The 26,138-nt window shown below is 36.2% G+C and overlaps 2 protein-coding genes across 3 annotated transcripts in view; one reads left to right on the top strand and one right to left on the bottom strand.

Moving 5' to 3' along the window:
- The window catches only part of CARF (calcium responsive transcription factor), a 99,649-nt gene extending 99,330 nt beyond the window's left edge, over nt 1-319 (bottom strand). The window contains exon 1 of the mRNA XM_061186592.1: nt 262-319. The gene's annotated coding sequence lies outside the window, so the exon portion shown is untranslated. The remainder of the gene's footprint in view (nt 1-261) is intronic.
- On the top strand, nt 97-25,891 carry WDR12 (WD repeat domain 12). Of its 2 annotated transcripts, XM_061186610.1 has the most exons (14): nt 97-468; nt 1,054-1,150; nt 5,241-5,335; nt 8,151-8,245; nt 9,119-9,225; nt 10,120-10,235; nt 10,875-11,029; nt 12,332-12,377; nt 13,873-13,958; nt 23,214-23,354; nt 23,473-23,578; nt 23,744-23,876; nt 24,608-24,680; nt 25,536-25,891. In XM_061186610.1, the coding sequence occupies exons 2-14, from the start codon at nt 1,110-1,112 to the stop codon at nt 25,611-25,613; spliced, it is 1,272 nt and encodes a 423-aa protein (XP_061042593.1). In that variant the 5' UTR covers nt 97-468; nt 1,054-1,109; the 3' UTR covers nt 25,614-25,891. The 2 variants fall into 2 exon arrangements, with proteins under 2 accessions (XP_061042593.1, XP_061042587.1); XM_061186604.1 differs by lacking the exon at nt 97-468 and having other exon boundaries at nt 937-1,150.
- The last annotated feature ends 247 nt before the right edge of the window (nt 25,892-26,138 follow it).

Below are 26,138 nucleotides of genomic sequence, written 5' to 3'. Positions count from 1 at the left end.
AGGCGCCACCAACGCCCGGCAGCGGCAAGGGGCGGGGGCCGGCGGTTGCTCAGGGACCGGGCGGGTCAGAAGGTGACGGGAGGAGGAGGCAGCAGGAAGAAAGGGGGATGGGGAACCAGCGTCCGGTCCGTCGGCGCAGACGGCTCTGCCAAACCTCCGACTCCCCCAGTCCCGCCGCCGCCGAGCGCCCTACAGGGCGAGAAGGGAAGTCCACGAAGTGTTGGAGCAGAGGGGAGAAAATTCAAAACGAGTCTACTCAACCTCGTCTTGGCTCCGAGGCCCCGCCATGGAGACCAGCACAGTGCGCAGGCGCGCCCCTCTGGGAGTGCGCAGCGCAGTTGCTTGAGATAAGACCACTATCAGCCACCGTCGCGTGTTTCCTTTCTGATTCGTTCTTTTTTTCGTATCCCCGCCTCTCACCTGGATCTAAAGCCTGAAGCTAGTGGCGAGAGCCCAAGAAAAATCTCGGTAGACTGAGAGTCTGATTGGGAGTATGCTTGAAAAAGTAAACCCGGAAAGGCTTTAGTAAATTAAAGCTGAAGGCAGAGGAAATATAATAGATAATTTGGCTGGAATCGGGAAGGTTTAATGCAAATAAGATAGTCTAGGGGCAGCGTGGGAAAAAAGACTACAATACCCAGTGGCTACAGCGTATGAGAAGCGCTGCTTTCTGGGGGTTGTAGTATCTAGGAGCTGTGTTTGAATTATCGGGACTGAGGATAGCCTGTTAAAATTTAAAAAGAGAGAGAGGGAGGAGAAGCCTATTTGAATCGGGCCTCTCTGTGTCTTCACAATCGATTGTAAGCTTAAATATATTTTTTAAAAATACAAAAAGATTAAAGGGACTCGCTGCCTTTAAGACTATGCTTTACTAATCGATGACTCCTAAATCTAGGAATAGGTAGTTGATGTTTGTGGGCTGGGCCTTGTGGAAGAGAAGCCTCGTGGTGCCTCCTGGCTGAGGAGGCCCGAGGGAAGAAAGCGGAAGCCCATGTTCGACTGCTGCTTTTCTCTGACACGTGCAGTCTAACTTTGAGCTGCCTCTTTTTGCAGTCCTGAAAGGCCAAAGCGCCGGTTGTCTGTTACCCATACGTTTCTGTAGGCAAGCCATGGCTCAGCTCCAGACACGCTTCTTCACTGACAATAAGAAGTAAGTAAGCGTACTGCCTTTCTCTCCCCTCCTCTCCTCCCCCCTCCTCTCCTTCCCCCTCCCGCCTCCCGCCCCCCGCCCCCCGGCCCCCCGGCCCCGGGATCCTTTCGAAAGACCACTCCTGTATGACCTTGTGCATCCCTGGTTATCTTTGCCAGCAATTCACTTTTTCCCTTTTTTTGGCTGGATTCCTCGCTTGAGCGCGTTTTCCACTCAAGTGGAAGCGGTGCCTTGCGAGGATTTCTCAAGGATCACCGAGCCTTCTCGCCTAGACTCAGGCTGTATATAATTTGAATTGTGAGTGTAGAGTGACCTGAAGGGCTTCAGGTTTGCTTCCTGAATGAAGTGCATTATGTAATTGAACAGTGAACAACGGACCAAGTCGTTATAGGCTGTCTGCTAGTGGTGTTTCACAGTGTCTGAAAACACAACTTCATTTTTCTACGTAGGTGATAGACGATGCTTTTCTAAACCAGGCTAGAAGGTGGAGCTCTCAATAGGGAGTTGGTAGAACTAGTTTTTGATGAGTGTGAAGTCAATTCAGTTACAGATTTGTGTATTTATATACATAATCTACACGTATGCGTGTATATATATATACCTGTATGTGTATACCTATATGTATGTAAACATTTTACCAATTTTACAGATGGTCCCCAGGTATGTAGCAATCATTTGAAACCTAATTATATTCTGCTTTGTGGCGTATATTACACTGTTAATTAACTTTTTATCGTTTCGCCTGGTCTCTTTAACTATATTGTAAGGCTCCTGATTGTAGAGACTATGTTATGCTTCTTGGATTGACTGAGTCAACAAATGTTTGTCAAGTTCTTCTGGTACTGATGATAAATAATAAATATTTGTTGTATTAACAAGCTAATGTCAGCTATAAACTAAAAAACTCCCACCTCAATTAAGATTATATTTTTGATTCTGTGTTTGTAGCTTTATGTGTTGACCTGGTAAATCATATTCACTCCTCTTGTATTGTTGCTTACAGTATACATAAATTGTATTATCAATACAGATGAGTATATATACTTAGTCGAAATGCTTCTAAAGGAATATGGTGATGGAATAGCAGGATCACTGTATTTTTTCTAATTAAAAGTTTTATGGAGATTATTGTTGATTCACATGAAGTTTTAAGAAATATTAGAGCACTGTATTTTAACTCCTGTGATAAATGGATAAACATCATATGTGTGTGTGTGTGTTTGTGTTTATATATTTAGGTTTTCCAAAAAGGTAACAAAACCTAGAAATTAAACTTCTTGCTTCTTCCTTTCACGCAATACGTTCTCATCAGTAAAATGAGGGGGGAAAGTAGATTTATTCACGTATATGTGTATAATTTACATATGTATGTATATTCATATATGAGTATGTAATTATTCCCTACTCATCTTACTGGCCAAAATATCATAGTATACCAAAACTTTCAATTTCTAGGTTTTGTTACCTTTTGGAGAACCTAAATAACTTTTTACTTTTTTTGGCATGATAAATATATAACTATAGCCTTACTACCCAAAGTGTAGTTTGAAGACCAGCAGCAGTAGCATCACTTGGGAACTGGTTAGAAAAAGCAGAATCTCGGACTCTACCTCAGACCTGCTGATTTAGAATCTACATTTTAACAAGATCTGGAACCTCCACCCCCCTCTCCCATTGTGACAAAAAGAGACTTATCATAGCATGTCTTGGTGAGCCCTGGAAGTTCTACCTTAACATCTTTTGAAACTTTTACATTCCCCACAAATATAGCCTAAATTCAGACCTTATGAAGACTTTTTTGTTTTTGTTTTTTGTAACAACTTTATTGAGATGTAATTCACGTGCAATAGAATTCACACATTTAAAGTGTCCAATTCACTAGTTTTGAGTGTATTTGCAGAATTATGCAACCATCACCACAGTAAATTTTAGAACATTTTTCATCATCCTTTAGCTGTTACCCCTCCCCCCACACCCAAATACTTCCAAATCCCCCCAGCCCAGGGCAATCACTAATTTACTTTCTGTCTCTATAGATTTGTCTGTTATGGACATTTCATATAAATGGGATTATATAGTACGTGGTCTTTTGTGACTGGCTTCTTCCACTTAGTATGATGTTTTTCAAGGTTCATCCATGTTGGTTTTTTTTTAATATATATAAATTTATTTATTTTTTATTTATTTATTTTTGGCTCCGTTGAGTCTTCGTTGCTGTGCGCCGGCTTTCTCTGGTTGCGGCGAGCAGGGGCTACCCTTCGTTGCGGTGCGCCGGCTTTCTCTGGTTGCGGCGAGCAGGGGCTACTCTTCGTTGCGGTGCACGGGCTTCTCATTGCGGTGGCTTCTCGTTGTGGAGCACGGGCTCTAGGCGCGCGGGCTTCAGTAGTTGTGGCACGCGGGCTCAGTAGTTGTGGCTCACGGGCTCTAGAGCGCAGGCTCAGTAGTTGCAGCGCACAGGCTTTGTTGCTCCGCGGCATGTGGAATCTTCCCGGGCCAGGGCTTGAACCCGTGTCCCCTGCATTGGCAGGCAGATTCTTAACCACTGTACCACCAGGGAAGGCCCATCCATGTTGTTTTATTTTACATATATATATAGGTATATATATATATAGAGAGAGAGAGAGAGAGAGAGAGAGAGAGAGAGAGAGAGAGGTGTATATATATATATATATATATATATACCTATATATATAAAACAGGGCTCATCAAGACATGCTGTCATAAATCTCTTTTTGCCACAATGGGAGTGGGGGGGGCAGAGGCTTTTTTATATATATATATATACATATATATATATATATCAGTACTTCATTCCTTTTTGCTGCTCAATAATATTCCATTGTATGGATATACCGCATTGTGTTTCCATTGTTCAGTTGATGGACATTTGGGTTGTTTTCACCTTTTGGCTATTAGGAATAGTGGTGGTGTGAACATTTGCGCACAAGTTTTTGTGTGAACATATATGTTCATTTCTCTTGGGTATATACTTAGGAATGGAGTTGCTAGGTCAAGTGGTAATGCCATGTTTAACTTTTTGAGGAACTGCCAGATTTTTCCAAAGCAATCATAGCATTTTACATTTCTACCAGCAATGAATAAGGGTTTAATCTCTCCACATACTCACCAACACTTAATATCTGTCTTTCTTATTGTAGCCATCCTAGTGGGTATGATGTGATATCTCATTGTGTTTGATTTGCATTTCCTTGATGACTAACAGTGCTCAGCATCTTTTCATGTGCCTGTTGGTCATTTGTATACCTTCTCTGGAGAAATGTCTATTTCGATCCTTTGCCCGTTTTTAAAATAGGGTTGTCTTTATTATTGAGTTATAAATGTTCTTTATATATTCTAGATACATGTTCCTTGTCAGATACGTGATTTGCAAGAATTTTCTCCTGTTCTCTCTTACAAGAGTTTCCTAATCTGCCTCCTGTTGTGTGTGCCTGTAATCCAGTCTCTGCAGTGCTGCCAAGAAAGATCAAACTAAACAAAATTCTGATGATGTTATTTGACTTAGACAGTGGTTCCTCATTGCCTAGGGACAGAAGTAAAAAGTACTTCACACAGCATCTAAACCACTCCATGCACATCTCTTTAGCCTTATCTTTGGTCACTGTCTAGAGTAAAGTAACACTTTCTGAGATAAGCTGGGTGGGCAGCTCTTTAATAACTCTTAGCTATTTTTTTTGCTGCTCTCCCTGCTTTCCTGCACCCCTTCTTTCTGCCTTGCCACACTTCACCTGGCAGAGACTCACTTTTCTAGATGTAGTGTAAGAGTGATCTTTTTTATGCATCCTTTCAGACTCTGCTCTCCCAGCCCTCTTTCCTCTGGTTGAAATGACCTACCACTTGTTCTCCCATTTTATGTATTACTTATGACACTGTTCTTACATACTTTACTCGTATTTGATTACCAGACTTTAACCCTTTCCAAGAACAGAGACCACAGGTTAATTCATTTTTTGTTAACCCCATGTAGCAAAATGTCTGTCATGTGTTAGATACCCAATAAATGTTTGTTGAATGAATAAATGCACATTTGTTAAAACATCTGTAGACTTGATTTATCGTTTCCTTTTTGTAGATATGCGGTGGATGATGTTCCTTTCTCGATACCTGCAGCCTCTGAAATTGCTGACCTTAGTAACATCATCAATAAATTGCTGGAGGCCAAAAACGGTGGGTATATATACTCTGAAAAGTTAGGAGAAAGCACAGTGACACTAACTAGACTGAAATACATCACATTGTTATTTATAGCCCTTTTGGGGCATTATTTTATAATATTGCATGGATTTTATCATGGTAAAATTTATAACATGGATTTCCCTGCTGTATGATACTTTGAAAAATGCTTTGAAATAAGTTTTCAGGAAAAAAAAATTCAGTTTAATCTGCTTTTAAGGCAATATGGAGACAAGGTGGTTGAGATTTAGGAATAAAGATTTTAGTGTAAAAGTTGTGATGTAGAGGTAATGAAGACATGAGGGCTAGATTGGGTAGGCATAGAACAAGCATCTTGGTGCTTCTACAAAGCAAAATGACAATATCTGTATTTGAGCATTTGTTTTGTATAATAACAAATGCCATTATTAATACTAGTATTTTATTTAAGTATTTAAAATTCATTTAAAAATAATGGATAAAACAAACATAAACATGCCACAGTATCAAGTAAAACATTTATAAAGATATAAATTAAAATAAATTAAACGTATGCAAAAAATTTTACGGGCTATAAATTTATATGTAAATTTAATATAAAATTAAAATGATATGAACAATATGCAAAAATATTGATCAAACAAGATTGGTCATAAGTTGATAATGGTTGAAGTTGGGCGATAGGTATAGGAAGGTTTATTATTCTCCATTTTTGTGTATGTTTGGAATTTTCTATAATAAAATATTTCTTTAAAAAGTAATGAAACCATACATATAGTAGAAGATTTAAACATGAAAAATGGAAAATAACATAAAGCATAATCTTTAAAAACAAAATTTGTCAATGGAGCCATCATTTAGAGGCAAGCATATTTTTATGCAGATGTTTCTGATGCTTTTAAAGCTCTTTTGATTCTACCCTAGTTGGAGGAATGGGGAGGTGAGGATTATAAACTAATGCCTAATATTTTCCACTTCCTCTTCCAATAATCTTATAACATTTTTGTTAAGCTTAAGATGTTTTTGAACTACTTTTTTGCAGGGGGACAAGGTCTTTTCATTGTTAGCAAGATATAGTTCTTGATACAGAGATATTCACATAGCATTTCCTATTGGTTCTTATCTTTCATCATGGATGTACAATAGTGTAGAGATTCTGATGCATAGTTAGTTTTCTAAACTCCAAAGATGTCATATATTCTACTTATTGAAAAACTCTGAACTAGCATAAGAATTATTTTCTTGCAATAGACACTTTGCAATATCAGTATATGGTTGTTTGTTGTTACCCAAATATTTGCATATTTTTCTAAACTTGTAGATGAACATTGATTTGTCTTTTTGTGTAAATCGATTAACTGAGTCACTGCTCTTGAGTTGAAGATGCAAAATGATTCAGTTTTTGTTTTTTTTTTAATTTATTTTTGGTTGCGTTGGGTCTTCATTGCTGCACGCGGGCTTTTCTCTAGTTGCGGTGAGCGGGGGCTGCTCTTCATTTTGGTGCGCAGGCTTCTCGTTGCGGTGGCTTCTCGTTGCAGAGCATGGGCTCTAGGCACGCGGGCTTCAGTAGTTGTGGCTCACGGGCTTTGTTGCTGCGCGGCATGTGGGATCTTCCCAGACCAGGGCTCGAACCCATGTACCCTGCATTGGAAGGCGGATTCTTAACCACTGCGCCGCCAGGGAAGCCCAGATTCAGATTTTTTAAAAAGTAACAAGCCAAAGAGTCAATGAGGGAATTCTTCTTTAAGAAGGATTTTATTATAGCTAATAAATCAGAAAGAATGAAGAATTTTTAGCATTTTATAACTCCAAATGAAATAATGGATTTAAGAAGTGAATATCTATAGCTACTAAAGCCATTTATTAGGTAAAAGGCTGACAAAGAACGTTATGATGGATGGGATCAGACTGACATCATCTGAACCCAGAGGTAGATCTTAATATCATAAAAGGCACAGTGAGATAGTGTGCTTTCTAATGTGATACAATAGGAAATACAATACGGTGTGTAAATATTCTTGCCAAAAACAGACAAACCCAAAGTCTAATCAGGCATTTGGGTCTGCCTAATGTACAGGTTGTATGTAGGTGGTAGAGGAACATGTTAAAGGATACCTTGGAGATATAATCAACCAAAGCCAGAATGTAAGAAGTATTACAATAAGACCCAGTTTCTTCAGCAAATAAAAGGCAATGGAAAAAAAGGACGGAGAACTGTTAAAGATATTAATCAAATATAATGTGAGGACTTTGGATGCTGATTCTAGAAAGCTCACTGTAAAAAGACATTTATGAAACAAGGAAATATGAACATTGACTGGCTTTATGGTATTAAAAGGAATAAGTAATGTTAAATTTTTAACATTGTGACTTTTTTAGTCTTTATATTTTAGAGATACACACTAAAGCATTTACAGATGAAATTATATCATTTCTGAGTTTTGCTTTAAAAAAAACCAGCAGGAGAGTGGAGGGAGGAGTATAGATGATTGTCCATGAGTTGGTAAAAGATGGGAATGAGGATTCATTATGTTATTCCTACTTTTGTATATATTTGGGATTCTTCTTAGAATACAAAGGTTTCCTTAATCAAAATGATTACACCATCAACAATAAAAATATTATACCAACAGAACAAAGTATTTCTATTCTTAAAAATCACATAATATAGTGGAATACATGGTCTGATTGTGCCATGGAGAAATTCTGGAGAAACTTGGAGGCCACACTAGGATAACAGGTACCTGTTTGTTTTGGGGGTCTCTCATTTACCTCTGCCAATACTACTTCAGGTCCTAACAGTGATAATTTTATTATGTATTTTCTTTAGAGTTCCACAAACATGTGGAGTTTGATTTCCTTATCAAGGGCCAGTTTCTGCGAATGCCCTTGTTCAAACACATGGAACTGGAAAACATCTCATCCGTAAGTTCAAATGCTTACCTGCTCTATTTTACTTAAGGTATTACCAGATAATGTAGGAAAACTTCATTTAGAATCAGCCTGAATCTACAGGAACCAGGAGCCTTTTGATTACTGTTTTTTCCTAGAAACTGAACCTCGGTTTCTGTATCTTCAATTTTTAAATTCCCTCTTTTTTTCTAAGAGTATTATTCAAGAAATGTAGATGAATGAACATGGAAAGATAACTTCATATTTGTGGAACAGTTGTCAAGAAAGGGAATAGCAAATATATGTTTACTACTAATAAAGGTATATAAAATGATTGTGCACATATATAAACTTACGGGTTAGGTTATTGTGATTTATAGTGATTGCCCCTTCCTCTAATTTTCAAACTTTCCTTATTATTGCTTTTATAATTTAAAATATAATTTATAATTGCTTTTATGATTGGGGCAATTTTTGGAACTGTGGTAAAATATACATAAAAGTTACCTTTTAACCATTTTTAAGTGTACAATTCAGTGGCATTAAGTACATTCACAATATTATGCAACCATCACCACTGTCCATTTCCGGAATTTTTTCATCATCCTAAACAGAAGCTCTGTATCCATTAAACAACATGCTTTTATGATTTTATAAAGTTTCTTATATTCTTTTTTTTCTACCTTTAGCGTAAGTTTTCCAAGGTCATTAATATTTCTTAATATTACTCTTAGCATACTGTTAGGTCAAATAAAGTTTTTCACTTTTTATATGGCTCCAAAATTTCTGGATTCTGAAGGGGAATTACATGAAGGAGATAAATTAAACCGGGGGTCCTTTATTTTCATAATGTACCATTTAAAAACTGCACCACCTGATTGATTTCTGGTTTCTCTCTGTGACTAGGAAGAGGTTGTGGAACTAGAGTACGTGGAGAAGTATACTGCACCTCAGCCAGAACAATGCATGTTCCATGATGACTGGATCAGTGCGATCGACGGGGCAGAGGAATGGTATTGCCAGATGAATGTTTTTGTATCCATTTTAAGTGTACTATATGAATATTTTTCTCTGATTACTTGTTCTTTGTGAAAGTAATTTTGTGATATATATGTATATACTGTGACCATGCCAAAGACCTTTAAATTTAGTGTAGTCAAGAAGAAACATATCTGTTAATAGATTTTCTTTTCTGTCTAAAGAGGTTGTAGTGACATTTGTCTTCCGAATAGGTCGTGTGTCTTAGGGCATTTATTTGATTATGTTGCTTTTAAGACCAAGAATATAATTTGTTTCATAGAGGGAAAAAAACCTTTTCTAGCCACAGATCTCCCAGCCTACTACCCTGAAGATGCAGATCATGCTATTTTTAGGGCTGAAAAGGGCAGACTGGAATCAAGAAGGTATGAATCGTTCAGAGCAAACCCCCTCTGGCCTTACTTGTAGAAAAACACCTCAAGAATGGATCTCAGTAGGAGCTTACTTTCAAAGAATGTCTCCCTGGAGTTATTACATAGTTATGTTTTTACTGGTTTTACTTTTACTTTAAATGGTTCTACTGGTTTTTTATTTAATGGTTTTCACTGGTTAAATACAAAGGACTATTAGGCTTTTCAAACAATTCGCTTAGCTTCCCTGGGAGTGGTAGTATTTTACAACAATAGTAAAAATGAAGTCTAGGATTTGTCGGTTACATTTTTATTTTTATTTTAGGAGGTCAGGAAAAGCCAAATGTAACATCTTCTGATTTATTCTAGTGTGTTTTGAAATCTTAATCTTTATATTAAAGAAGAGTTTAAAAATATAATCCTCAAGGTTTACTTTATCAGTGCTTTAGAAATATAATTGATTTCAGGGTTTGAAAAAAGCTGTTTTTTGGGTTTCATAGGATTTTTTTCTCCTCACAGGATCTTGACTGGTTCTTATGATAAGACTTCTCGGATCTGGTCCTTGGAAGGAAAGTCAATAATGACAGTTGTGGGACATACAGACGTTGTAAAAGATGTGGCCTGGGTGAAAAAAGGTTAGGACTCTGCCTAAATTGAGAGGAATCCTGGATAGGGAATTGGAAATAAGCCATTTTCGATGCTGGGGCAGAATGGGGACAGGATAGGAAATGTCTCATGCCTCAGTTTTTATAAATATAAAATATTTGTATTTTAAAATAATATACACATAAAATATACACATAAAAATATATACATAAAAAATATATGTATATATATTTCAAAAACATACACATAAAAAAATCCGTAAATCAGTAGAAGTGAATCCTAAAATTATATCACATAATATATATTTTCAAATTAATATTGAGTGTGTTAAATGCATGTCTTTTATAGTTTTGTTTTGTTTTGTTTCTTTGGCTGCGCCCTGTGGCATGCGGGATCTTAGTTCCCCAACTAGGGATCGAACCCGCTCCACCTGCAATGTAAGCGCGGAGTCTTAACCACTGGACCGCCAGGGAAGTCCCTATACTATTTTTGAAGAATCTTCCCTTTTATACCATCAGTTAGCTTCTTTTTTCAAAGGTGGCTATATGAGGTCTTTTACCTTTTTAACATCTTTATCAACAACTGCAAAAAATTCAGTTCTTTAGTTTTGGAACACTATTTAAAATTTTTGTACTAATTTGTTTCTTATCCTTATGTTCTTTCTTCAGACAATTTGTCTTGCATACTGCTGAGTGCCTCTATGGATCAGACTATTCTCCTATGGGAGTGGAATGTAGAGAGAAACAAAGTGAAAGCCCTGCACTGCTGCAGGGGTCATGCTGGCAGTGTGGATTCTATAGCTGTTGATAGCACAGGAACCAAAGTAAGTAGCTATTGTGTTATTAGTACTGTGTTCAATTAGAATTTGAGCTTCTTGTGCAAAAATGTCTTTTCTACATAAAGTCACTGTGATCGGCCTACTTCCATAACAATTGGTGACTAAAGAATATGATTTCAAACCAAAAGTAAATACTCGTAATGAGAGATATGAAGAGTCACTCCCTCACTCTGGGTATCTCTGGTTTAGAATTTTATATAAATTGCAGAAATTTTAAGAACTCAGGTAAACAGTAATTTCTTTATGTAACCTCCTCAAATCATAGTGATTGACATTTTCAGTCCTTCAGCTACTCATAGTGCTGTCATTAATTGAAAATGTCTAGCTGATCACCTAAAACTTAGCATGCACTAAAGTTAGCATTAATCGAGGTTGTTTTACTATTATTGCTGATCTACTCTTTATCACGACAAAATGGTAAAAGTTAGTCAAACTATGAGGGCAACACAGTATTTACTTAAGAGGGGTTACAGACTCCCTCACCATTTGAAAATTCTCCAAACCATAATGAAGTATTCTAGATTTAAGAGAGTTTCTTCAGCATTTCTTTGCCAGTTAGCATAACAGAGGACGTTTCTGCATTCAAAGTTAAAAATTTATGAGTATTCATATTGAGCCATAAAGAAGGTTTACATGTTGTTGAGTCCAAACTTAAGTGAATTAACTGTACCCTGTCCTTTGGCTATAAGAGATAGAAACTCATCCTGAACTTTTTTTAGCTTAAAAGACCCAAGGAGGGAGTGATGCATCACATCATGAGCAGGGTGATGATGCATTTGGATCTCAGGAACCAATGGAGTAGAGGCTTGCATGTGGCCAGCACACCTCCTCCCTCTTGTCTCCCCAAATTGACTTCATTCTCTTACGTCAGTCTGGCTTTCTCCACATGGCAATAAAACCTGGCCTTCAATATTCCCAGGTTTTACATCCTATACTGTCTGTCCCTGGAAAAAGATTAACTTCAGCTCTCTAAAACACAAGTTTTCAAAAAAAAAAGGCTCTGAAGGAGGAAGAGACCTATTGCCACAGTGTAGGTCAGTTGCCCACCCTGATCTAAGCAACCATGGCCAGGGTACGGGCCCTATAAGAATGGCAGCTCTTTCAGTTGCCATGAGATTGAGGGTACAACTTCCAAGAGACTAGGAAGACAGGCAGATAGGTGATGCCATAGTAGTAAGAATTTCAGGGCAAAGTAAAGATTTCAACTTAAATAGCAGGAAAAAACCAGGCAAACAATATGATGGATTATATTGCATATTCTTTTTCCCTTCATATATATTTTTTTAGTTTTGCAGTGGCTCCTGGGATAAGATGCTAAAGATTTGGTCTACAGGTAAATGAAATGTTTCTTCTACTTTGACTTATTAATGATATTTCAAGAATTTCAGTGAAAAAAGACTTTTTAGCCCATATTTTTCTATAAAAAATGGACCAGAGCTTTTTAGGTCACAAATAAAGTACTATAGTATAGAGAAAAATTAGTATATTTCTTTGTGTTTCAAAATGTTTTTCTACTCTACCATCCCCTTATTTATTGGACGATGTCACTGAATCCCTGCAAGTATCAATAACACATCTGGTGCAGTGCGACATAACTGCCTTAGTTCTCAGAGTTCCCTTATTCAGGAATGTGGAAATAAACAAATTACCTTCTGTGTCATCTTGATATACTTTACTATTAGAGAAATTTCTTAGTTACGCTGGTTTACTTTAAAAAAAATTTTTTTTAATACAATTTTACCAAACTTAATTTTCTCACTTTGAAAACGTAGATTAGAAGGAACGATTAGAGGAGCCAAGGGGACTCTTAGAGGAAAGTACCTTGATAATAGTAAGAAGACACTGCTAGAAGAAAAGAAGGGGGAAAACCCACATATATTTTAGAAAGTAGTAGTACAGAACTATTTATTGCATGGGTAAGCAGATCAGAATACCTCTGTTGCTTCTGAGGAAATTGCTATATTACTGTACAACACCCTAAATACAGTTCACAAAGTAGAGTTGGGGAGGGGGGGAGATAATCAAGAAAAGCTTAAACAGTTTTAAATAATTCTGTGTAAAATGGCAGGAAATATAAATCCATTTTAGTTAAAGCAAACAGTTTTGAGGCAGAAAGTTGTTTGTGTAGGAATTTTTCCTTTTGTGAAATACTTTTTGATAGTGCTGGGTAGATGAGATATTATCTATGATTAGTTGTTACCCTTAAGGTGCTTATAGTCTGGTTTGGGAAAAGCACATGACATTTATAAAATAGTTACAAAACATTAAAATCTATGGTTTTTTATCTGGGTTTGCTACCTAGCCAAATGATGGATAACGAAGATTTTTTTTTAATAAAACAATAACTATCTATGAAACACTTTTAATTTATTGTTAGAAAAGTGAAATAGTCAAGAAGAATAAACATGGCTGGAATGTATGTCCTTTTAACATGTGTTTATTTACCATGTCATTCCCTTCTTCATAATATAAATGCAATCTGGTCAGAACTCTCCTACAACTAATAGTAAGCAACTTTTCATAGATATGGTAAACTGATGAATAGCCATAATGATAATCTTTATAAGATACCAAACTGGTTAGGTTTTAGGATTTTAATGTATAATACTTTATTTTTTGCTTTCTCCTTCTCGAAGATTGGTAAGCCAGGTATTGTTTTTAGATATAATTTTCCATTAACCAAAATAAGGAGAAATGTTAATTCCCTAACCAGTTGAGATAACATAGAGAAAGTATATACCTAGAAATATAAGAATTATTTGAGACTGTTTGTAATTAATATTTACCTTAAATTTTAACTCTATCAAATCTAATTCTCTGTGATATAGTCCCTACAGATGAAGAAGATGAAATGGAAGAATCCACAAGTCGACCGAGAAAGAAACAGAAAACAGAGCAATTGGGACTAACAAGAGTAAGTATTTGTGAGAACTGACAGTATTGGGCTTAGGGATGTTTTTTTTGATAAATTTATTTATTTATTTATTTTTGGCCGCAATGGGTCTTTGTTGCTGCACTCCGGCTTTCTCTAGTTGCGGTGAGCAGGGGCTACTCTTTGTTGCCGTGCACAGTCTTCTCATTGTGGTGGCTTCTCTTGTTGTGGAGCACGGGTTCTAGGCGCACGGGCTTCAGTAGTTTTGTCATGCAGGCTCAGTAGTTGTGGCGCACGGGCTTAGTTGCTCCGCGGCATGTGGGATCTTCCCGGACCAGAGCTTGAACCCGTGTCCCCTGCGTTGGCAGGCAGATTCTTAACCACTGCGCCACCAGGGAAGTCCCGGCTTAGGTCTTTATTGACAAATATATGTTAATTTAATATAATTGTTCATATTTAGTTTCCTTTTGTCTTGTCTTGCTGCTTCAACCATAATTAGGCTTTCTTTCAGTAGATCTGTAAATTTTTATTATAAATACTCTGCTGCATTTATTTGAGTTATTGAATGTAGTTGCATTAAGCTAGGTTTACAGCTTGATAGGTTGATTATTTAGCTATTATATTTGGCCTCATGGTGAATTTTTTTTTTTTTTAACATCTTTGTTGGAGTTCCTCATGGTGAATTTTAAAGTAGGATCTTTTAATTGTTGACGATTGCACTAAGTTTAGTGAAATATCTCATTACCTGACTGTTTAATGATAATGTTGCAGACTCACAGACATAGAAAACAACCTTATGGTGACCAAAGTGGAGAAGGGGTGGGGGTGGGGCAAATTAGGAGTTTGGGATTAGCAGACGCAGACTACTATGTATAAAATAAGTAAACAACAGGTCCTACTGTAGAGCACAGGGAACTATATTCAATATCTTGTACTAAACCATAATGGAAAAGAATCTGAAAAAGAAGAGATAACTGAATCACTTTGCTGTATACCAGAAACTAACACAACATTGTAAGTCAACTATACTTCAGTTTAAAAAATAGTAATAGTAATAATGTTTCGTACACTGAGGATGTAATTTCAGTACATCTCCTAAATCAGTAGAAACCAAGAGTTTAATTGAGGTTTTGATTCTGTCATTTTGCTATAGATCCAATTAAATCAAACTCAGAAAGTTAATCCAGATTCTTATTTGCTCTGTTCCATTAGAAGGATATTTATCAAAATATGATCTGACCTATATTAATATACTTAATGAGAAGAACAATACTGAGTCAGATTTAGGAAATCATATGTTTCATTCATTTTCTAACAGCTGTAATGGATGTGCATTAAATCAGGCACACATTTGCACGTTATTTCTTACAGTCACCAATAACAAGATATCTTATAAAAACTGTTGAAAATGAGGAATAAGTGATTCCTCAAACTCACGTAAACTGCAGTAAACAGTAGCACTTACTGTTTCCAACTGAAAGTAGTGATTTATAATTTATATATTTAAACATAGACTGCTGAATTGCAAGTTCAATGATCTGGCGGCAATTCAGCTTCCTTATCACTTGTCTCATAAGACAAATTAAAGCTGGAAATGCCTTACCAATTGGATAATGTGCCAGTGGTAATTTATTGATGCATATCCCTGATCAACCTTTAAAGAATATATCTGAGTAGAAAAAGACTTCTTGAATTATCAAAATACTTTACTCATAAGGTAGCTTTTTTTTTTTAACCTTTATGTTAGTTGAAGTTTGGCATACATATAATTAAGTATACAGCTCAATGAATTTTTGCAGTTGTGTATACCCAAGTAATCACTATCTAAATCAAAACATCAAGAATTACCGACACCCTAGAAGATGCCCTCTAGGCTCCCTTGAAATCAGTAGCCTCCTAAAAGTGGTCACTGTTCTGACTTATCCTAGATTAGTTTCACCTAGTTTTAAGCTTCGTATACAGGCATACCTCATTTTATTGCACTTTGCAGATAATGCATTTTTTACAGATTGAAGGTTTGTGGCAACTGTGTGTCAAACAAGCCTGTTGGTACCATTTTTCCAGCAGCCTTTATTCACTTCGTGTCTCTGTGTCACACTTTGGTAAGTCTCAAAATATCTCAGACTTTTAAATTACTATTATATTTGTTATGGTGATCTGTGATCAGTGATCTTTGATGTTACCATTGTAATTGCTTTGGGGTGCCATGAACCACGCCTATATAAGACAGTGAACTTAAAATCAGTAAATGTGTATGTTCTGACTGCTCCACCGACCAGCCGTTCCCCCATCTCTCTCGCTCCTCTCGGGCCTCCCTATTCCCTGAGATTCAACAATATTGAAATTAGGCCAATTAAAAATCCTATAGTGGACTCTAAGTGTTGAAGTGAAAGGAAGTCTCATGTCTCTCACTTTAAATCAAAAGCTAGAAATGATTAAGCTTAGTGAGGAAGGCATGTCAAAAGCTGAGAGAGGCCAAAAAGATAGGCCTCTTATGCCAGTTAGCCCAGTTGTGAATGCAAAGGAAAAGTTTTTGAAGGAAAAGTGCTACTCCAGTGAGCACATGAATGATAAAGTGAAACAGCCTTGTTGCTGATATGAAGAAAGTTTGAGTGGTCTGGGTAGAAAATCAAACCAGCCACAACATTCCCTTAAACCAAAGCCTAATCCAGAGCAAGGCCCTAACTCACTTCAGTCCTATGAAGGCCAAGAGAGGTGAGGAAGCTGCAGAAGAAAAGTTCGAAGCGAGCAGAAGTTGCTTCAAGAGATTTAGGAAAGCAGTCTTTATAACATAAAAGTTCAAAGGGTAGCAGCAAGTGCTGATGTAGAAGCTGCAGCAAGTTATCCAGAAGATCTAGCTAAGAAATTAAACGAAGGTGATACCCTAACCAACAGATTTTCAAAGCCGATAAAACATCCTTCTTTTGAAAGAAGATGCCATCTAAGACTTTTATGAGAGAGGAGAAGTCAATGCCTGGCTTCAAAGCTTCAAAGGACAGGCTGACTCTCTTGTTAGGGGCTAATGCAGCTGGTGACTTGAAGTTGAGGCCAGTGCTCATTTACCGTTCCAAAAATCCTAGGGCCCTTAAGAATTATGTTAAATCTACTCCGTCTGTGCTCTGTAAATAGAACAACAAAGCCTGGATGACAGTACGTCTGTTTACGGCATGGTTTACTAAGTATTTTAAGCCCACTGTTGAGACCTACTGCTCAGAAAAAAAGATTCCTTTTTAAAAACATTACTGCTCATTGACAGTGCACCTGGTCATCCAAGAGTTCTGATGGAGATGTTCAAGAAGATTAACGTTATTTCCATGCCTGCTAACACCACATCCATTCTGCAGCCCATGGGTCAAGGAGTAATTTCAACTTTTAAGCCTTATTGTTTAAGAAATACATTTCATAAGACAATAACTGCCATACTTAGTGATTCCTCTGATGGATCTGGGCAAAGTCATTTGAAAACCTTTGGAGGGACTTCCCTGGTGGTCTAGTGGTTAAGAATTCGCCTTCTAATGCAGGGGACGCGGATTCGATCCCTGGTCAGGAAACTGAGATCCCACATGCTGCGGGGCAACTAAGCCCACGCCCCACAACTACTGAGCCTGCATGCTCTGGAGCCTGCGCACCACAACTAGAAAGAAGCCCGCGCGCTGCAACAAAAGATCCCGCATGCTGCATCGAAGATCCTGCAACTAAGACCCGACGCAGCCAAAACTTAAAAAAAAAAAGAATTAAAAAATAAATTTTAAAAAAAGCTTTAAGAAAAAAAAAACCTTTGGAAAGAATTCACCATTTCTAGATACCATGAAGAACATTCATGATTTATTGAGGTCAAAATATCAACATTAACAGGAGTTTGGAAGAAGTTGATTGCAACCCTCATGGATGACTTTGAGGGGTTCAAGACTTCAGTGGAGGAAGTAACTGCAGATGTGGTAGAAATAATTTAAAAAACTAGTACTAGAAGTGGAGCCTGAAGATGTGACTGAATTGCTGCAATCTCATTGTAAGACTTTAATGGATTGTGCAAAGAAAGTGGTTTCTTGAGATGGCATCTACTCCTGGTGAAAATGCTATAAAGATTATTGAAATGATAACAAATGATTTAGAATATTACATAAACTTAGTTGATGAAGCAGCAGCAGGGTTTGAAAGATCTGACTCCAGTTTTGAAAGAAGTTCTGCTATGGGTAGAATGCTGTCAAACAGCATTGCATACTACAGAGAAGTTGTTCATGAAAGGAAGAGTCAATCGATGTGGCAAACGTCGTTGTCGTCTCATTTTAAGAAATTACCACAGCAACCCCGGCCTTCACCATCCACCACCCGATCAGTCAGTAGCCATCAACATTGAGACAAGACCCTCCACAGGCAAAAAGATTATGAGTTGCTGAAGACTCAGATGATGGTTACCATTTTTTAGCAGTATTTTTTAATTAAGGTATGTACTTTTTTTTATACATAATGCTATTGCATATTTAATGTACTACAGTATAGTGTAAACATAACTTTTATATGCACTGGGAAACCAAAAAATTCTTGTGACTCACTTTATTACAGTGTTTGCTTTTTTGTGGTTGTCTGGACCCAAACCCTCAATATCTCCGAGGTATGCCTGTAATATCTGTGAGATTTCATTCATCTACTGCATGTAATGGTTCTTTTCAGTAATAGATAGCATGCCTTTACATGAATGTACCAGAATTTATCTGCTCTTCTTTTGATGGACATTTAGATTGTTTCTAGTTTTAGCCACCATAAATAAAGTTGCTGTACTTGTTTTTTGGTGCACATATATTGTCATTTCTGCATATGTAGAATTGCAGGAGTAGAATTGCTGAGTGACAGGGTACACACATGTTCAGTTTTCTGAATGTTTAATACTGCCAAAACATTTTCCAAGATGGTTATATCAGTTTATACTGCCACTGACAGTGTATGAGAGTCAAAGTTACTCCACATACATATCACCACTTGATATGGTCAATTTTTTAGTACTATAACTGATTTTATTTTAGCACATAACATGTTTACATTTACTTACTGTTAAAAGGTGTCTCATTTTGTGATTTCTGGTGGTGTGTAGTGTATTTTAAGTCCCAGCCCTTTGATAGTTAATTTTGAAGTGCCTGTTCATGTTTTTAGCACTTTTTTTTTTTGCCGCACCACATGGCATGCGGGATCTTAGTTCCCGGACCAGGGATCAGACCCATACCCCCTGCAGTGGAAGCTTAGAGTCTTAACCACTGCATTTTTTTTTTAAGTGTGTTGCTTATCTTTTTCTTATTGATTTGTAAGAGTTCTTTTTGTATTTTGTTTTTATTTTTTATTTTATTTTATATTGGAGTATAGTTGATTAACAATGTTGTGTTAGTTTCAGGTGTACAGCAAAGTGATTCAGTTATACATATATATGTATCTATTCTTTTTCAAATTCCTTTCTCATTTAGGTTATTACAGAGTATTGAGCAGAGTTCCCTGTGCTATACAGTAGGTCCTTGTTGGTTATCTATTTTAAATATAGCAGTGTGTGCATCCCAAACTCCCAATCTATCCCTCCCCCCTTCTCTTCCCCACCCCCTGGAACCATAAGTTCATTCTCTGTGAGTCTGTTTCTCTTTTGTAAATAAGTTCATTTGTATCTTTTTTTTTTTTAATTCTGCATATAAGCAATATCATCTGATATCTGTCTTTCTCTGACTTATTTCACTTAGTATGATAATCTCCAGGTCCATCCATGTTGCTGCAAATGTCATTATTTCTTTCTTTTTAATGGCTGAGTAATATTCCATTGTATATATGTACCACGTCTTCTTTATCCATTCATCTGTCAATGGACATTTAGGTTGCTTCCATGTCTTGGCTCTTGTAAACAGTGCGCAGTGAACACTGGGATGCATATGTCCTTTCAAAGCATGTTTTTCTCCAGATATATGCCCAGGAGTGAGATTGCTGGATCATACGGTAGCTCTATTTTTAGTTTCTTAAGGAACCTCCATACTGTTCTCCATAGTGGCTGTACCAGTTTACATTCCCACCAACAATGTAGGAGGGTTCCCTTTTCTCCACACCCTCTCCAGCATTTATTGTTTGTAGATTTCTTGATGATGGCCATTCTGACTGGTATGAGGTGATATTTCATTGTAGTTTTGATTTGCATTTCTCTAATAATTAGCGATGGTGAGCATCTTTTCATGTGCCTCTTGGCCATCTGTGTGTCTTTTTTGGGGAAATGTGTATTTAGGTCTTCTGCCCATTTTTTGACTGGGTTGTTTGTTTTTTTGATATTGAGCTGCATGAGCTGTTCGGAAATTTTGGAAATTAATCCCTTGTCAGTCACATTGTTTGCAAATATTTTCTCCCATTCTGTGGGTTGTCTTTTCATTTTATTTATGGTTTCCTTTGCTATGCAAAAGCTTTTGAGTTTCATTAGGTCCCATTTGTTTATTTTTGTTTTTATGGCCATTACTCTAGAGATGGATCGAAAAAGATATTGCTGCAATTTATGTCAGAGTGTTCTGCTTATGTTTTCCTCTAGGAGTTTTATAGTATCCGGTCTTACATTTAGGTCTTTAGTCCATTTTGAGTTTATTTTTGTGTATGGTGTAAAAGGATGTTCTAATTTCATTTTTTTACTTGTAGCTGTCCAGTTTTCCCAGCACCATTTATTGAAGAGACTGTCTTTTCTCCACTGTATATAATCTTGCCTCCTTTGTCTTAGATTAATTGACCATAGGTGCGGTGCGTGCATTTATTTCTGGGCTTTCTACCCTGTGGGGCAATTTCTACCCTGTTCCATTGATCTATATTTCCATTTTTGTGCCAGTACCATACTGTTTGAATGACTAGCTTTCTTTTTGTATTTTGTATTCAAGGTCTTTGCTGCATATATGTATTATAAGTATTTTCTCCCACTCAGTGCCTTGCTGATAACTTTTATTTTTAGGTGTGCACATTCATAAGCTTGCTTCCACTGTTCATTTTATTTGAGAGAAATCACAATATATTCATTTTTTTCATTTAGGTTTTTATAAGCTTTAAATCTGTACATTCATAAATTATTAATTGAAGTTATGCTAGAAACCCTCGAAGTGCTATTTGAAGTGAAAATTAGAAATAATAGGAAAAGTTGGATTATTAAGACCAAAATAAGACAAATATCAAAAAGTTATTTTCTCTCTGGATTTCTTTCTAGTACCTGGCTTGTATTAATATGAGTAATGCTCTCAGTTCATTTACTGGTCATTTGTCTCATATGTTAACATACAATAAGGTTTTTTCCACATTTTCTCTCAAAATTGCTGTTTTTCCTGCAGTACTATTCTTTTTTTGAGCATTTGTTCTTTTTTTTTTAATTAATTAATTAATTAATTAGGCCGCATCAGGTCTTAGTTGCAGCACGCAGGATCTTCATTGCGGCACTCGGGCTTCTCTCTATTTGTGCGCAGCCTCCAGAGCACGGGCTCCTCTGTTGCTTGCCCCATGGCATGTGGGATCTTAGTTTCCTGACCAGGAATCGAACCTGCGTCCCCTGCATTGGAAGGCAGATTCTTAACCACTGGACCACCAAAGAAGTCCCCTCCAGTACTATTCTACTGAAGTTTGTTTGCAGTAACAGTGCCAAAGTTGACTTTTCTATCTTAAAAAAAAAAAAAAATGTACATGTAGGAAAATTCACTCTTTTTGGTGTATAGCTTTTGAGTTTTGATAAATACATAGAATATGTAATTACTACATATTCAAGATACGGGAGAGTTTGCCATCCCCTGAAACTCATGTTGCCCATTTGTAGTCAACCTTTCCTCTCTATTTCTATCACCTGACAACCACTATCAGATCTCTGTTCCTGTAATTTTTCTTTTTCTAGAATATCATATAAGTGGAATCACACAGTATGTAGCCTTTTGCATCAAGCTTTTTTTTCACATATCATAATGTATTTGAGGAGGGAAACAAAGATTCATCCAGATTATTGGGTATCATGGTTTATTTCTTTAAAATGCTGAGTAGTAGTCTATTGTATGGATATACAACAGTTGGTTTAATTCACCAGTTGAAGGATATTTGGGTTGTTTCTAGTTTGACAGTTATGAATAAAACTGCTATAAACATTTGTGGACAGTTTTTTGTGTGAACCTAAGTTTTCATTTTTCTTGGATAAATACCTAGGAATGGGATTGCTTATTCATATACATTTACCCATCATTTTACATGCCATTTCCTATCCTGGAGCCTCTGATTATGTTACCTTACTTTTTGTTTTGGATCACAATAGAGGTTGTTCTGTTCCTCACTCCTCTATCAGGTTCCTTTACTACTTTCAGGAAAATTTTAGGGCTGGAAGAGAGACCTTAGGGATCATTTGGTCCAGCAGTTGGCAAATAATAGCCCCACAGGTGATTTGGCTATGGCCTGATTTTGTACTACAGAGTGCTAAGAATGATTTTTACATTTTTAAGGGGCTTTAAAAACAAAGAAGAACATGGAACAGAGACTGTATGTGGCCTGGAAAGGCTAAAATTTCTACTTTCTGGATCTTTATCAAAAAACTTTGCTGATCTCTAATCTAGTACAACCCCCTTAACATTTAAGAAGGTTAAATGTAACAGAGTTACACAAGTAGATTAACTGTCCCCCATTTCAAGAGTTTTCCTTCTTTCTTTTACATGTTCTTTGTATTTAAGACAGACAGTATACCTAGTTTGATTATTTTAATTTGAGAGGGACATTAGAGATTTTGGAATTCTAATAAATGAGCCATGGGCATTATTTAAAGATTGGATGCTGAAGAAATGAGGTGGTGAGAATAACCTATTGCAAGTAATTAACCTGGAAGAGTTATGTAGAAAATAGCAGCACCTTAACTCAAACCTAGGTCTTTCTGACCCCAGAGCTTTTTCTACTAGCTTCTACATATAACATCTTTGTCAACTGGGAGAACTTAATTAGTGTTAATATTCCTCAAAATGAAAAGTAGAGCAGAAGGGGAAGCAACAGAATACTGTGGAAAGACTACAAATTTGGGAGTAATATTTGGGTTCAAACTCAGATCTGCCATTTATAAACAGTATGACCTTGGGCAAGTTATCTTTCTCAACTTCAGTGTCTTCATCTATAAAATAAAAACAGAAATATGTCTTGGAGGATTACTGTAAAGAAGAAATAAGGTAGGATATGAAAGCTAAAGCACCTGACAATATCTGGCATATCGGCTTTAAAAGTAATAACTATTATTATTGTTTCAATCACTCTAAACCAAAAATGCTTTCCCTTTTGGGTGTCCTTCATTTCTAGACTCCCATAGTGACCCTCTCTGGCCACAAGGAAGCAATATCCTCGGTTTTGTGGTCAGATGCTGAAGAAATCTGCAGTGCATCTTGGGACCACACAATTAGAGTGTGGGATGTTGAGTCCGGCAGTCTTAAGTCAACTTTGGTAAGACAAATTCAGTGCTTCTTTGATTAACTTTGAGCTTTTAAGTGGTAAACTTCTAGGAGATGGTTACTTTTCGCCCACCCTGGTTACATCTTCTTTCCTTTTTCTTTTTTTTTAGACAGGAAATAAAGTGTTTAATTGTATCTCCTATTCTCCACTTTGTAAACGTTTAGCATCTGGAAGTACAGATAGGCATATCAGACTGTGGGATCCCCGAACTAAAGGTGAGTTGTGTAAACCTCTGAAGGAAAAATATGAGTGAGTAACGTAAGTTTCTCTTCTCACGAGAGATGTGTATAAAAAGATAATTTTCTAGAAATTTTTTGGGGGGTTCTGCCTACTTCTGTTTTCTAAAATTTAATAATGGTTGTCTGTTTTGTTTTGCTCAGATGGTTCTTTGGTGTCGCTGTCCCTAACCTCCCATACAGGCTGGGTCACGTCAGTCAAGTGGTCTCCTGCCCATGAGCAGCAGCTCATTTCAGGCTCTTTAGATAACATGGTTAAGCTGTGGGATACGAGAAGGTAACTCCTGTTGATGACTTACAAAGGAAATCTATCAATTGCCCGTTGTATACAGAGAAAATGAAATGAACACTGAAATGACTATCCAAAAGCAGAAGGGTCAAAAAAAAGTTCTCGGTCATATATCCTGAAATGATACATATTGATATCAAAAAGGAAGGCCAGATCAAAGGAATTTTCTTAATGTTAATATGTTGGGGTTTTTTGCAATCTGAATGAATTTAATTGTGATAGTTTATGAAATCCATCTTTCTGACCTTGTTATATAAAATAGGAACCCCTGAACCTTAATATAAATATGATAATTACAGAATTAGAAGGCCAGTGGCCTGAATGAATGGAACTGTGGTCAAATTGTAAATTATATGTTAATAGGAAATTAAGTAAAAATATAGAATTTTAAAGATAATCAAAATTTGAAGGTTCCTTTCTTATTCATCAGTTAGTGCTACGATACTAATATATGCAGAGGGCCCCCAAGAGAACGCATATACAATTTATTTACATATTTCTACAAGTAGAATGGAGAGGCAGTAACCAAAACCACAGTTTGCTAATGATACAGGAAAAACAGGAGAGGTAGTCAAGTAAATGCTCAGAATTTTAAGATTAAGTGGTTATTGGGGCAAGGATGGTAAGCTAAAATTTTCAGAAAAGTATAAGTGATTAGTGATATATGTTTGTTTAATACTATGAAATGCATATAACACGTTAATATTTTCGTCTTTTAGTTGTAAGGCTCCTCTCTATGATCTGGCTGCTCATGAAGACAAAGTTCTGAGTGTAGACTGGACAGACACAGGGGTAAGAATTTATTAGTTATTTGGTAGAGAGGAAGAAACTACATTATATTTTTAGAATAAATCTGGTATTTGTGTTTATAGAGTTATTAGTTTCAATATATTTGATATTTATAATTCTGTATTCTAAGTTCCATTAATATTTATAAAATCTCATATCTCATTTAAAGAAGAAAAAAATTGTCCTTTAATATTAGGAGTAGTAAAATTTGAATATTTTGAAGCAGTTTTTTTCTCATGAGTATTTTAATGAAATGTTTTAAGTCCCTAAACTTGCTACTTCAGACTAATTGGATCAAAGTATTTGCTACTTAGAAAAATCTTAGATAATATGGCTGTATTATAAAATGTTCTTAAAGAATTACAATTTAATTATACACACACACACACACACACACATAAAAGCTCTTATTGCCTAAGAACGCTTTCCTAATACAGGTCTGAGGGCTGTTTGAAAAATTTGTAATATCCATTTACCTACAAACAATTAATGTGACATCTTTTAAAAACTTAATTTTCTTAAACAGAACTATATTACCCTTCATACTTTTAAATTTTATTACATTTCTTAGCAAATGCTTCATAGAAAGTACAGTAGCATATTACGCCTCAACCAAATTAAAATCACCACTTCTAAAGTTTTAATATAGTGTATATATATAGTATATGTGTAATATAATAGTGAAATTTGATGCAATTGGCCCGTTTTAGTATTAAGTATTAACTCTCAATGCAAGTTAATTGCTCATCCACGATTCCTTCTGTATCAGAATCATCAGTATTTAATTAGGTTCAGCAATCATGTGAAATAATTGTATTTACTTCTGTGTTTATGTTCTTTTCCTCTCCCTTTACGCAGTTACTTCTGAGTGGAGGAGCAGACAATAAATTGTATTCCTATAGCTATTCACCTACGACTTCCCATGTGGGCGCATGAAAGTGAATGATAAATTTGGCTACAGAGATTCCTTCTGTAAATGAAATTGATAGAGAATTCTCAGATTACATCAATGCAGGTGCAGGAAGCAGCCTTTTAGATTAAAGTTTATATACTATTTCACCCTTGATGATAGTTATCACTGTCTTTTTCTTTATTGTGTATTTATTATACAACAGTTATGTTTATTAAATGTAAAATATGGTCTGCATTCTCTACCTTATGAAAACCCTTGAAATTAAACTGAGTTTTTAATTTCTCTTTTAAAGGTATTAGTTTGAATTAAGAATTGCTTTTGAAATGCTATAAAAGCATTATTAAAAATTCAGTAATTGTTCAGATTTTTATCTCTAAGGGAGAAACTTCTTTTTAAAAAGTTAGCTGTTTAAAAAAAAGCATCTAAAAAAACTAATAAATTTTAATAGAGAAAAAATTAGAAATACAATCTGTGTTTGGTAAAATAAAATACAATAAATAAATAAATACAATAAAATACAATAAAATTAGAAATACAATCTGTGTTTG

This window comes from Eubalaena glacialis, chromosome 1 (genome assembly GCF_028564815.1).
Source record: "Eubalaena glacialis isolate mEubGla1 chromosome 1, mEubGla1.1.hap2.+ XY, whole genome shotgun sequence".
NCBI classification, from domain to species: domain Eukaryota; kingdom Metazoa; phylum Chordata; class Mammalia; order Artiodactyla; family Balaenidae; genus Eubalaena; species Eubalaena glacialis.
The sequence above is the reverse complement of the archived record's forward strand: the minus strand, read 5'-3'. Positions and strand labels throughout refer to the sequence as shown.

Excerpts from the sequence above, each read along its gene's own strand:
- WDR12 (XM_061186610.1), top strand. The coding sequence starts at position 1,110 with ATGGCTCAGCTCCAGACACGCTTCTTCACTGACAATAAGAA. Across the intron at positions 11,030-12,331 it reads TTGATAGCACAGGAACCAAA|TTTTGCAGTGGCTCCTGGGA; the intron begins GTAAGTAGCTAT and ends ATATTTTTTTAG. Across the intron at positions 24,681-25,535 it reads TAGACTGGACAGACACAGGG|TTACTTCTGAGTGGAGGAGC; the intron begins GTAAGAATTTAT and ends CCCTTTACGCAG.